Source organism: Nelusetta ayraudi, unplaced genomic scaffold, assembly GCF_046127955.1.
Source record: "Nelusetta ayraudi isolate G7.1 ecotype Tasmania unplaced genomic scaffold, CSIRO-AGI_Nayr_v1 ptg000173l, whole genome shotgun sequence".
Lineage (NCBI taxonomy): Eukaryota > Metazoa > Chordata > Actinopteri > Tetraodontiformes > Monacanthidae > Nelusetta > Nelusetta ayraudi.
This window is the reverse complement of record NW_027466222.1, coordinates 121285-135467: the sequence shown is the minus strand read 5'-3', so window position 1 is coordinate 135467 and position 14183 is coordinate 121285. Positions and strand designations below refer to the sequence as shown.

The window sequence follows — 14183 nt, the reverse complement described above, 5'->3', positions numbered from 1 at the left end:
ACATCTGGTCAATCATATCTGATGAGGAAGTGAATACAGAGTAAATACTCAGTAGTTGGAGGCTTTGCACAATGTACTGTATATGGAAACAATATTAATTATTAGACTAAAACGTTTCAGCCTGTCAGTAATTAAGAAAAGCACCTCAGTCTGACCTTTTTATGAGCACATGTTGATGACTGTGGACGTGTGTTGCAGCAATCAAGATCAAAACCAAGACTATTTACTGAAACAATCCTAAAACCCACAGTGAGCCTCATATATGTAGTAGAAGTTTTGGTGTAGTATTAGTAGCAATAAGGGCATTAACTGTCAGAGGATTAATACTATATCAACTAACATTTCCAGTCTAACTCACAACCAGCATCTGCGTGCAACTGGCGAGAGGAGATTTAATGGAGTCACTGCCAAAAAAAACAAAAAAACAAAAAGAACACAAAAGATTTTCTCTGACCTCACCTACGTCTGTGTTGGAGGGGGTGCACTTGATGTCCAAATGTATCATCAGAACTATGCAAGTTATAATGATGAATTATTTCATTACAATTCCACTTGAATGTAAATGCTTCCTTACCTGTCCATCCTGCCCAACATGCACCTGGTGGATCTGAAAATTTCCCTAAAAAGGAAAAAAAGAAAAGATTAAGTCACTGGATACACTTTTCTGAAAGGCGCATCCTGTTGATAACACTGTTTCCAATTTGGCTTCGACTTCCGATGCCACGCCTATTGGACAGCTGCATTTCCACAGGGAAATTCTGGCAAGTTGATACTGCACAGAAGTGCAGAGGAGAGAGGAGCAGATGCATTGCATTTGTCTATACATCCCCTAATTTCTGGCCTCATTGATTTCCCAGTACGCTGAAGCAGATGTCTCTTTGCACAGCCCATCGCCGTCCCATCAAGACCCAGTGACCATCACAGATCTGCTGAACACCCACACTGATGTTAACATGGCCACGGGATCACGTTCTACTTAGACAATGACAAGTCTCAGCTGTTTCTTCTCTCTGGCTTATGGTCTTTAACATATATGCGAAGGTCCTTCCAAGCGGCCATATGGCAGAGAGCAGCACAATCTCTCAAACAGCTCATTTCCTCTTAAAGCGCACCAAAAGCAACGTCTTTGATGACAGAGGCCTGTTTCTAATGAAAACAGATTCTATGAGTGGCAGTTAGGAGAGGCGGGATTTTGCCATAAGCTTTGAACTCACAAAAAACCAAAACAAAAAAAACAATATCACTGCATAGAAAGGAGAGGGGAGAAAATGTGGGCTTGAGAGCTTTCCAGCGTCCAACACACTTTAGCTCTCTCGCTCAATAGCACATCTACACTAGCAGTCAAAAGTCTGGACACACCTTCTCATGCATTTTTGTTTTTTTATCTTTACAACTTTCTACACTGCAGATAGATACTGAAGACATCAAATGTATGAGCAAGACTTATGTAATCACGCAGCAAAGAAAAACATGTTAAATAGACGATGCCAACAGTCATGAGAATGAAAGAAGAGACATTAAATTCACATGGTGTGTCCAAACTTTTGACTGCTGTTGTACATCAAACATTAATTTCCCCTATTTCAGTTATAGGTTTAGTAATAGAATATAACTGACACCAATCACCTTCATACATGATTACTGGAAGCACAATTTATCTAAATCTTGCTAATACAGAACTCATTAAGGTGAAGTTAGCTAAAAGGCAGCAAAAGATACCAAGAACTTAAAAAAAAAAAATGAAAGAAGAAGAAGAAGGCAAATAATTTCACACTAACAAACAGGCTGGAGATGGAAGTCAACTAATTAGTCTTTAGCTGGCTGGCAAACTGAAAAGGCTGTCTTTCAACACATGGTGCCAATATTCCCAACTAAAATAGAAAGCCTTCTGTTCCCACCACGTCACTTCACTCTGAGCTACTCAAAGTTCCCCGTGACAGACATATTTGGTTTGGAGACAACGTCTCTTCAAGTTTTGAGCTAAGAAATTTAATATAGCAGCAAGAATGACTCAAGAAAATGAGCTGTTGATTAATTCTTATAACATGCACGCACGAACACTTGCCTCACTGTCCTGCGTGATCTGAACCTCCTCTCCTTGTGGCACCTGAGCAATGTGCAGCTGTCCTTGAGGGATCTGAGGGTCACATGGAGAGGAAGGGAAAGAAGCGAGGCATTAACGTTTCAAAGCAAACAATGCTCAATGACGCCGACACTCGATCAGGGCATTTTCATAAACCGTGCTTGTGGTTGGCACGGACAGGGCCTGTGGTGAAGACTGAGAGGGGTTAAGATGACTTTAGGTTGTCTTTGTACGACACGAGACACCGTTTCAATCCCTGAAAAATGGGCAAATGCTGAGAAATAACTTTTTTATCAACCTGCAATTCATAGCAACCGTAATATAAACATGAAAAAATGTTTAAAGAGGAGTGACTCTTTGATAGCATAAAGGCTCATTTCCAGGGGAAACCCAAAGGAAGTGTGAGGACGCAGCATTATTAAATAGAGCCCACGAACACTCTGTAAATCCAAAACTAATATCTAAAGTGTATTTAGCAGGAAATCAGCATTAATCAAGTGGGAATGACCTCACTCCTTATGCTAAAAGGAGCGCTCTTGTTTGCTTTAAGAGTGGTGAGCGTTTCCCAGACTGACTCACATTTTATTTCACATCTTCATGAAGACAGGAATTTATTTTTTTTTACCAGGCAGGCCGCAGAGGAGGTGCAGAAGACAGAAAGTTGAGTTCTGTCGTGTTTATGAGGACTTTGATGCTGAGTGTTGCACTGTTTTTATCAGCGCAGTTGAACTATACAAGCGCTGCATGTAAATTTCTCCTTTACTGAAGGCACAGTAATTTGTCCTGCCCCTGCGTGTGTTGTTGTGCTAAGATGCAATCATCCCCTTCTACTCTAACAAGGTGACTGGATTTGGATTTGTTTTGAACACGTCTGCAGTTTCTCCCTTAAATCTTATCATATTATCTGCTGCAAAAACAACAACCGTGACAGCAGCAATAACATTTGCACTCAATATATGATCCGAATGCTATTTCAAGAGATGTATAGCTTAAGTTTTCGGTTTTGCATTACCCTAGTAGGCTAGCGTTTGATATTATCTTGCTTTGCTTCCTTATCTCAGCACACCTTTGTCACATTTTGCAACGCTGTGTAGTTTTGCTGCTCGCACATGGCCGGGGACCAGGTCCTGCCATTTATTATTCATTCTGGTCCACTCTAGTTTTATTAGCTACTTTGTTCTCACTGCTCCAAATCGCTCCGTTCTCACGGGATTCAGCGCGAAGCACAGCAAGACTGAGCAGTTAGATAATTGTGTTTATTCTACCCCCTTTTTTTATTTTAAATATTTATTTGAACTCCCCTCCCTTTTAAAAAAACAGATACTAGTGGAAAAAAAGATGCTGTGCAAATGGATGTTTTGCTTTCTCATTCTAATGTCAGTGGGCTCAAGTACAGGTTCAGTACAAATCAGTGAAGTGAGCAATTCTAGACAGTTACGAAAGGAAAAAGCGTGGCAATGTTTTCCTGCTTGTTATAACAAGTCAATGATTAGCAAATGGAATAAAGTTTTCTTTTTGTTTGTTTGTTTTTTAAATTGGCTTCTGGGCCTCGTCCCCATTATGGGGTCCATAGAGCCTGCGCAGCAGTGTCACTTCCCATCATGCATCTGTAACTCCCAGGATGCATCATAACACATCGGCCAATCAGATCAACACAAATGTTTTGAGGATTTTTCGTTTCTGCCTTTTGATTTTTTTAGAAAGATTAGAAGTTTAAGGCTCAAACAATAAACATGACAAAAAAAAAAGAAATTGTTATGAATCGTTTCAGGTCGAAGGTGACCTGTCAACTGTTTTACAGGCGATTATTTTTGTTTTGCGATCAAAGGGGAAAATGATTGGGGGACTGATGAGATTTTTGGCTGCAGTACCTCGAGTGGCCACTGGAAAAGAAATTGGCACACTGGCTCAGTCCAGTTATCATCATACAACCATGGCCCTGCTTGTCACTCACCACTTGAACTTGTCCATCTTCTCCAATCCGGTGGAACTGGACTTGCTGATTGAGAGTGTAGTGCAGAGTCTGCTGTGTGGCTGCGTCAATATTGGGAGCCTCATCTGCAGCGCCTTCATCAGCTGTAAAAGATCAAGCAGTGAGGTCAGTGCTTTGTGTATTTGTACTGCGTACAGCTGTCAAGTCAGCAACACAATGCAAATGGATTTCAGCATTAAAAAAAAAAACACAAAATCACTTGCACTCAGACATGGAGATACAAAGGGCTTTTGCAAACTCTTCTTGTTCAAAAAAACAACAAACCATGGCTATTAACCAGGCCATCTGCTGCATGAAGGCGTGTTTACACAAAATAAACAAGGACTCCGAGGCTATGCATTCACACACACACACACACACACACACACACACACACACACACACACACACACACACACACACACACAGCCGAGGTCCCAGCCTCAGTCTGAACACCCGCTGTCACAACAGCAGCGTGAAACTCAGCTTTAAATTAAGCCGGCTCATCAGTTTGGTTAATTTACAATCAGGCAAAAGCATTAAATTAAAAGCAAAAACCATGTCCACCTGGTTTTGCCCGTTCTATTCTTTGTGTGACTTATTGTGTAAAGATGAAACCTTGACTCCTTTGTTTGTTTGTTTGGTTCTCTACTCTGGGTCTGAAACCTTCATACAGTCCGAGTGATAAATTACACCGGCACATACATCCAGAATTCCCTGTTTCCTGTCCATTAAGACGAGTTCTGATCAAAGGAGGAAAGATTTTGCATGTTTCACTCAACCGTATGTTTGTGCATGAAGTATGTGAAATGGTATTTGTATATTCTGGTCTGTGTGTGTGTGTGTGTGTGTGTGTGTGTGTGTGTGTGTGTGTGTGTGTGCGTGCGTGCGTGCGTGCGTGCGTGCGTGCGTGCGTGTGTGTGAGACCTGAAGAGACAGGACCCACCCTTTGTGCGCTCACAGGATATTTGGGTTTTCCCTGCAGTTTGTTGCCTTGTCCGAGGTGAGAGGTGATGGCTCACAGGGAGAGGAGGGACAGCAGGCATTGTGTGCAGATTACAACCATCTGCAGACGCGCACTCCCTATCAGCGCTAAGCTCCTAAAATAGCTTCTTTTTTTTTACTGTAGCTGAAGGACTAAGGGCAATCAGAGTTCACCGTGCGAAGATGGTGCTTGTTTGCCATTAGCCAGCGTTTATTTTCTTGTGTTGATGTAACTGGTTAGAACGTGAAAGGAGTGGTGACCAACTAGTCATAATAAATACAGTCATAATCCCTCATGTCTCATTACATTTCCTTAAATTTCCTTTTGGGGAGGTTGTGTGTTTTGATTTGATTAGGAGGCATTTTCCAGCATAACAATATTTATCCAGGTTTTATTTTTGTACTAGGAAAATTGGGCACTAGATTTTATAAATATCTATTTTTGATTAACTTTGATCCAATCCAAACTTGAACTATCAGGCTGACAAAGTGATGATGCAGACTTTGTCTTCTAGTTGAATTCAATTGCCTTGGTATGATTCAACCTTAAAACACCTCCAAACTTATAAGTTGTGCAATAGTGACGCTGTGAGAGATTAAAAGAAAGAGTGCAGCAAAAGACGCTCCTTGACTCTCACAAACTTGTTGGATTCAAAAACATGCACGGAGAAACATAGCAACGCTATCATCTGCTGAAGCCTTGTGTGAACGGAGCCAGCAGATATTTATTTGATGGCATCATGGAAATGAATCTTTGTCTGCTCACTTCCGAAGCAACGCACAAAAAAGGTTATTCGGTGACCTTGAGTGCCTTGAAAGGCGCCTTATAAATGAAATGTATTATTATTATTGTTATGGCTCACAGTGCTGACTGGCAAAACGCTAATGGGGAATCTTTGTCTTAAATAACGGTTCATTTACTCATTTCTATGTAGCAATTAAAAAAGGAAAGAAAAGAGTTCAGCTGCAAGGCTCTCTGGAGCTCAGTGTACATGTGCACTTTCAGATGGAATAATACATACTGCATTCAGGTTTCTATTAGTTTTATTAGAAGCCTTGGAAAAGCACGCCGTACCTGAGCCTGCGCCGCGAGGCGTTCGCTTGGAGAAGCTCTTCACCGCCAAGCTCTGACCGCGCTGCTTACGCCTCCATGCAGTACGGCACTTGGAGTCGATGCTTTGCTTGATGCGGTACCAGTCCGACTCCGAGATGCCGAATTTGTGGAACAAGTGGCCTGTTGAAAGACAGCGACGACAAACGCGTTACATTAAAGTTGAGTTGAGTCTTTATGGTGCATTCAAAGATGGCGGCTTAGTCATTCTTTTTTTTTTCCTTTCCTGTATTGACAAAGGGATTCGTACCAGAAGAATGTCCATGTCTTTTCTGGAGACACAACTTGGGATAATACTTCTCTATATACTCTATAAACAACATTTGGATTACAGAACTATGTACAGACAGAAATACGCTTTGCTAAACCTGTAAAATGATCAGTTTTACTAAAAACCAAGTGAAAGGAAAAAAATAATGAATAATAAATAAATAATAAAAGTCTATTTCCCCTTTTTGCATAAATAAGGAGCGATCAGAGAGTCGAACCCAGAGTCAATACTTTATCCCATTAGCGGCTCAAAGTCAATGTTTATGCCACAGGATGCTCTTACGGTTCAATGCTTACCGGCATGAAACTGAAAAATGGATGAAAACAAAACAATAAGGCAAAACAAGAAACAGGCATTGCTTCTGTTTTGTGTAACACGCGTATTGATCACAACTGTGTATTGCGAGCCCAACGCAGGATGACGGCAGCGGAGAGGGCGACCACCCACTGCTTCTGACAGCTCAAGAAGTGGAAAGTATGGAAGCTTTCGGGATTCCGATCAACAGCCGGAACAATAACAAGGAGCAGTCCTAGTAATACACAGAATATGCACGGCATATATTGTATGAGCTGTCACTCACCAATCTCGCTGAAGTTCTGCACAGTGTTACGTATTATGGGACCGCGCTAACCATACATTCCTCAATAACATAAAAAGAAGAAGAAAATGTTTGGGGGGGGGATCACATCTACAAAAAAAATAAGTAGGATATTATTACTGTGCACACAGTAATACTAATGCCAGCAGTGAGCATTCTGAATGAATGTAGAATGGCCTTATTCTATTAAGAAAGAGAGAAAGAAAAGGCATAAAAATCTGTTTTTAAGAGACTGTTTTCATTGGCAATCACGTTGATTGATCCGATTAAGCGTTTGATCGTCCTGACTTCAACTCACTCCACACCGTCTCAAAATGAATGAAGCAACTTTGACTCTACCCATCCCTCGGAGGAAATGTGCATAGATAAGACGAGATACAGCTGTATTTAACTCCTGTCAAACTCAGCATGGTGAAATGTTTAAGGGACCATGTGGCCCCTGGAAAGCTCTTTTTTTTTTACAAAATTCAAAAGCCCAGCCGCAGGCCCCGGGCACATATCATGAAGGGAGGGGAGCAGGGTATGTCAATGGCAGCGGCGTGCAGCAGCCCCCTTTGATAGCTGACAGGTCCTGCACAGGCAGGCACGCTGGTTCCTGCTTCATTCCTTATCCTTTATTTAGACAGGCCAGATGAGTCACCCAAAAGTCACTTGGCTCCGCTACAGCTTCAAAATTCCTTGATGTCAGTCCAAATCTACATTTAACTGCCCACACCCACCTAGGCTGGGAGGAAAGACAGGCTATCTAGTTTGCGAAACAACGGGCATGCCTCCTGCAGGGCACGTGTGTTGCAGCAACAAGCGCTGCACTCCAGGGATGTGCGGAATCAATGCACGACGCAGGCGCAAGACCTTCATCGATGTCTACGTGTCCGTCGACCGTAACCTTGACTGCGCTTCAGTGGCAATCACAGCTTGATGAGAACTCCAAAGACTGACAAATCCATTGCAGTCAATTCACCACACATCTGCTTGTCATCTGGTGAGATGTTTTATGAAACGTGGTGCACGTTTATGTGCGTAGGCACTGATAAATGCATTTTGTTGTAATCCCTTTGTGAGCATGCAAACTGCAGTCTCACCGTGTTCATTTTACCACTGCTTTATAAGAGAGACGAAACATGGGAGAGGTCTCACAGAGGTCATTATTGCTCCAAGTATGATGACTATCAACTCAGCTGAGCCATCATGTAATAGTCAAAATGAAACTGTAATAGAGATAATTGACAAATAAAGATTTTGTATTTTAAAAAACTTGATAGAAAACTTGAAAACTAGGTGACTTGTGTTACTAAATATTTGTATTTCAAGTATGTGTGATGCAAATGGATCACCAGAAATTCTCTATACAATTAAGTCTTGTTTACGTTGTTGTTGTTGTTGCGCCGAGCAAGCGTGCCACTGCCGGTCTCATTAAGATGAGATGGTGGATGGTGTGAGTCCAAGAATACTCACAACGAATTCCGTAGATCATGAGTGGGTCCAGCTGCTTCTTGCCATGTTTGCCTTGACCGGAGAGGTTGGACATGGCCTGGACCTCCCGGTGGAACAGGTAGTCCAGCAGGGTCAGCGCCATCTTCTCGGGCGTGCGGCAATTTGTGCTGATATGGAGCATATCGGCCTGAGACACTGGGCACCGCACTCGCATCTCTGGGTTGTTCTCATCTCCCAACCAGGTTCCTTCTGGATAATCCTCTGGATTAAAAAAAGAGAATAAATTGTTGTTTAAATACAACGAAGGCCACACGATTTACAAATGTATTTGTTTTCACTGAAAAGCTATAGAATCCCTGCAATATGTAACGTGGAACAACAGCACCCCCCTGTGGTATTTCAATAAATACATCTTGGACAAACAACTCAGTCAGTGAGTAAGTACTGAAATAGTTCTGTCTGGTGTTGGGTTTGTTTGAGCAAGTTAGCTCTTAAGGTGACCACAGAAGGGAAAAACACATGAACACACAGCTTAACACACATGATCTTGACACCATATGGTGCAAGGAAGCCAATGCTGACGAACTAAGTTTTGTCACGTTAACCCACAGCTGCAAATATTAATTTGCCTTTGAAGACAACCAAAGACTTCCCAAATAAACAGAGAGTGGCCAAACAAAGCCAGTAAATCCAGCAATATGGAGCCAATTTAGGCTCTAAACAAGGAGAACCCAACCATCCTCTCCCAGGCTCAGCAAGCACCACTGAACACAGCAACTTAATTAGGAAACTGTGGATTTATGGCTGCAGACTAAAAACAAACCGTGAGGATGTGAGTCATCACATGTCAAAACTTTGTTCCACACTCAATATGAAGACTTTGTTTACCGCACACATACGAGCAAATATCAAGTGAAAAAGATTTTCTGTTTCCATGTCAACAGCAACTGTGAAACCATACCTTCTGAATTGAGGGTGATGAGAGTGACGTTCTGACCATTCTGGCCACTGCCAGGTTGGCCGCTATTGGAGACAGAGTCACTGGCCTCCGAGCCGCTCTCTTGATCTTCTTGACTCTCCTCAGGGGCCGGCACCTTCACCATGATAGTGTTTTGTCTTCTTCGGTTGATTGCACTAAAAAGGAGCAAGAGGGTTCTTTTCAGCTACTTTGGTTTCAACAATGCACTTATTTGCACATGCATGTCCATTTATTTACAGTATGCATTTGATTAAATCACAAATAGTGTTTACCAAGTACTATTTTAAGGAGGGGGTTGCAAAGCTTGGTGTGGAATAAACGTTGGATTTGCATTCTTCCTGTAGCTGTACTGTGTGCAGCATTTAAAACAGAGTGTGGAGGCTGGGCTTGTGTAACTCTATAAATATCAGGGAATTCTTTGCCATGAATAGAAAAAACAACAATCATTACATTTCTGGTGAAAGACTTAAATGGGCCAATAGAGTAAACATGAGCTGCTCACTTTGCGATTTGGTTCTCCAGGGGGCTGTCTTCATGAACACTGGCTTTGGCATCACCGCTCACGATCACATTTGTCTGGGGAACGACACTAAAGCAGAAACACAAAAATGCTGTTTTCGTACAATGTACTTCGCAAAACAATTTTAGCCGTGCGTTTCTGTCAATGTTAATTGAAAAAAAAACAAAAAACAAATTCACCACCGCACTTTGTTCCAGGTCTGCGTGGCACCCTGAGGAGACCCTGCAACCATCGGAACCTGAATCGGACTCTTCGGACTTGGCACCAGACTGTCCAGTTTACGCTCGAGGGCTTTGCAGGTCATGTCCAAAGAGCGCAACTTTATTTCAATTCCCTCCAGTCGCTGCGTGACTGATGTTGTGAAGGAAATCAGCAAATTCTATAAAAGAAGAAGAAGAAGAAGAAGAAGAAGAAGAAGTTATTTACCTTGAACTTGGCTAATTATTCTAAGTATTCCTGAAAATAGCAAGTGACATACCTTTATATAAGAGATGTCTTGGCTAGAGCTGACATTCTCCTGACTGCTGCTTAATTTTCTCTTTTTCTTATTAAGTTTCTCTTCAGTATCTTCATGATTTTCCAGCATATCTGCAAAAAAAGTAAAAGTTAGAGATACTATGAAAATGAAAGATAGCGACTGGCTTGATGGATTCTTTCAGAACCAGATACACTAAAATTTGATTGTGGTCCAGATAAAGGCAAATGTTTTTCAAAATATTGTTACAATTTAAGTGTAGCAATGGGAGAGGGACACTTGTTATAAAAAGCAGAAAACGGCAGAAAAACTTAAAATGCAAAAAAAAATTCTAAAAGATTAATAAATAAACACCCATGATGCTTGGAGTCACTCCTACCTGTTCGGTCCTCTTGGCTGAATTCGTCAACTGTGATTTGTACAATGTCGCCTAACACTTGCTCTGACATAGTTAACTGAAATAAGATGAAAGGGAAAAGTGTTAACAAGAAAATAAAAAAGGTTCCACACACATTGTTTTTATTTACCATTGTATCACTGGGGGGGAAAGCATTTAGAATTTGAATGGATAGTCACACAGTCAAGGCAATATAGAAATTGTCTGTGATAGAAATTCCTACCTTCTACCTTCTGTACTACCTTTCATACAAGCAATGTAGTGAGAAGTTAGGTAGAAATCTGATGGCATAAATGAACCATACAGCAAACATGGATATGTTATTATATTCAAGGCACTCCTTCTCAGCAAAACTATAAATAGCATAGCTACGCAATAGCATAAAGTGCTAACTAATTATTAACATCACACTTTACCAAATTTTATCAACTCTATATGCTTTATACTTTGTTGTGCTCGTTTTCCTGTATTATTCATATGGTACTATTGACTCAGCTTGAACTTCGAAATGTATTTTATTTTTTACGAGAAGTTGCAGTTCGAAGGCATTGAGTTCGGCAGTATAGGTTGGGGTCAGGAAAGTACGCCGAGCTATGGACGCATTTATGCATCCGTATCATTTGTGGTTACAAGGAGCGTTCATTACAATAACTACAAGTTTCCGAGTGCAATAGCAGAGCAACGTTGGTGCATTAAACGTAATTTAACATGATTTAACAATCTTAACAAGCCCTGCTCCTGCGACGCCCATAAATAAAATGAGCATATACCAATTTGGGCATTTCCATCACCGTAGTCTCTGTGCAATGTCTGCGATAACTGTATGCTAGCTAGTTGTTATTATCAAAACCTTGCTAGCACTCGTTAGCCTTAAGTTTGCCTTACATACACAAATTAACATACATAAAACCTTTTTCAAAATACCCCGCAACAGCTGCGAGAACAGTAACTGATCTTGCTTATTTTCTGTTGTTATTTTTGAAACTAACATACGAAATGAATGGGCAGGTTTTTCTTGCTATTTGAAAAAACGCTCATGTAAACCAAATATGAGGGTGGGGGGGTTGAAAAACTAAAAACCAGTACGAAGATGTGCAGTTTATTTGTTTTCCATGTAAACTGTAATGCTGTTAGAACCCATAGGCAAAACGACAGTGACAAGTACAAGTCATTTGCGGACACAGCGCTGGCTAAGGCTGAAGCTAAGTGCCTGTAGAAATCCAGGTTTTGCGAGAGAGCGCAAATGAGTCTCCGTTGAAGCTAGCGTGGCGGTTAGCATGGCAGTTGGGCCTAAGGGCCGCCAAAATGTAATCCTCCCGATGAAAAATGTTGTGTTAGTTGACGAAAAGGGTGGATTTAGGGTCAACTTCTGCTCTTCATGGCTGGCACGCCACACATGTACCGTGTAAGATTGGGTTATATTACCGTGTGAATGATGAATTCTCGTGTTGTTTGTAGAGATTCCGATAACGGCGTCGTTCCTCGCGAGAGATGGGTCCTCGCCTAGGCGTGTTTGTTCCTCAGACAATTCCATCACTGTCCATCGGTCCGCCAGGGGCGCTCTGGAGCAGCTCGTCTCGATTCTCTGCCGCTTCTCTCGCAGCATGTTTAACCCATCTAACCGTACCGTTGTTCTCGTGCCTTGAAAGGAGATGTTGTCGAATGTAATAAGTATTTAAACATTTAATGTTTGGGTCAAAACAAAACGAGATCGGCAGTTGCCAACCGTTTTAAGAGAAAGGTGAAGATAGAAGGGGGGTTATAAAAAAGAAAAAAGAACGAGCCAGCCAGGAGTCGAACCTAGAATCTTCTGATCCGTAGTCAGACGCGTTATCCATTGCGCCACTGGCCCGATGGATGTGAAGCGGATAATCTCACATTAAGTAGCCATCTAGTGTTTTAAAAGGTTCATTTTATATTATTTCATTTTACATTGGAAATACAAAAAAATAACTGTATAGACTTAATAAGATATATCAATGAATTAAAGAAATACAACAAAATTACATAAAGTAATGAATGAATAGTGTTCAGAGAACAGTGAGTAAGCTATTCCGAAGGGCCGAACGGTCTCGTTAACTTGGATAGGACAATCTTTATACCGTATGTCTGTCTGCCTCTCTCTGCTGCTACTTTTGCCGACATTTTAAGGCTGGAACATCACAGGTTCTTTAAGCGTCTAACACACAGAATAAAGCAAAAGTGTCAAAACCTGAAACTTATAATTGTTGCTGCGCAGTGTGTACATGTCAAACCGATAAAGATAGAAAACACAAACAAACAATTATAAACTGTTTTTTACTCTCTGTGAGTGTCATGTCTGTCAGGTTATTTGCAGGTTCATGAACAAATCTTCAGTTAAGTTTTGAAAAATGAACTACTGACCCAACGTCTCATTCAAAGTCGCAACTAGGGCGTAGGGACTGTTTCATAATAAAATGATGTAAGTACAATAGCTCTGGTTAAGGATTTTATGGGTGTCAAGTTTGAAAGGATGAATGCTTAAATGAATGAATAACTGGGTCATGGTTTGATTTGATACAGTTCATGCGTATCATCTTTATTTGTAAAAGAAAAAAATATATATATATTTTATGAAAACACAAAACTGCAGCAGATGATGTCTATTCATATGAAAGGTACTTGGACCAAAGGAACCTTGGAACCTTTCAGACTACAAACAGTATATTTGGAGCAGTCCACAGAGTTACATAATGTAAGCCGGTAACTAACTAAGCTCTTCATCAACAACATGAAGTCAAACACCAGAGATTCTCAAGCAACACAGAACCAGCATGGCAGAAGTGTTAATGAGGATTTTAAAACACTACTAGCTGCGTTGGTGCAATTGAACTTTTCAAGCGTCTTCGCAAAAAATAAAAAATAAATTCCTGCGCAGATGGAATGATCAGTGATCAGATGAGACTGGTCATTTGAATATTCAGAGAAATAAAGCAACTCAAGTGGAAAAAACAGTTTTGGATTATTCTTAAAGACTAAATGGTGGCTGTCGAGATCGTGTTTAGACAAATGAGGCCACGAAAACGAAGCATATGTTTGTGTTTGCCTTAAGGAGTGCCATTAGGTCAAATAGCATGTTACGTAACCAGCATAGTCATACTAATCTCCTATTCAGATGTTGACCTGGATTTCACAGCCAATGTTGTTTAAATTTATCTATCTTGCCATTGATTCAGATATTCATCTTTACCCCACAAGCAATTCCATACCAGTTATGTCTTTGTCACCAATATATGATGTAATAGACTACGTTGTCCTTGATTCTCGAACGTAAGTTGAAAGCCTCATCTACTGTGTCAAAGGGGAAGTAAGTGAAATCAAATTAAAGCTGATATATG

At 41.0% G+C, this 14183-nt stretch overlaps 1 protein-coding gene and 1 non-coding gene across 2 annotated transcripts in view; both read right to left on the bottom strand.

Annotated features, from left to right (window-relative positions):
* banp (BTG3 associated nuclear protein) overlaps nt 1–12408 on the bottom strand; it is a 28308-nt gene extending 15900 nt beyond the window's left edge. Inside the window, exons 1-11 of the mRNA XM_076014730.1 lie at nt 12250–12408; nt 10807–10882; nt 10431–10540; nt 10132–10331; nt 9935–10021; nt 9415–9587; nt 8475–8714; nt 6115–6273; nt 4038–4159; nt 2066–2137; nt 575–619 (exon numbers count right to left, since the gene is read on the bottom strand). Of these exons, the coding sequence (XP_075870845.1) occupies nt 575–619; nt 2066–2137; nt 4038–4159; nt 6115–6273; nt 8475–8714; nt 9415–9587; nt 9935–10021; nt 10132–10331; nt 10431–10540; nt 10807–10876 (1278 nt within the window). The 5' untranslated portion in view covers nt 10877–10882; nt 12250–12408. The remainder of the gene's footprint in view (nt 1–574; nt 620–2065; nt 2138–4037; nt 4160–6114; nt 6274–8474; nt 8715–9414; nt 9588–9934; nt 10022–10131; nt 10332–10430; nt 10541–10806; nt 10883–12249) is intronic.
* A 195-nt stretch (nt 12409–12603) lies between these two features.
* trnar-acg (transfer RNA arginine (anticodon ACG)) lies at nt 12604–12676 on the bottom strand. The gene has a single exon. It is a non-coding gene; the product is annotated as a tRNA-Arg (tRNA).
* Between the last annotated feature and the right edge of the window lie 1507 nt (nt 12677–14183).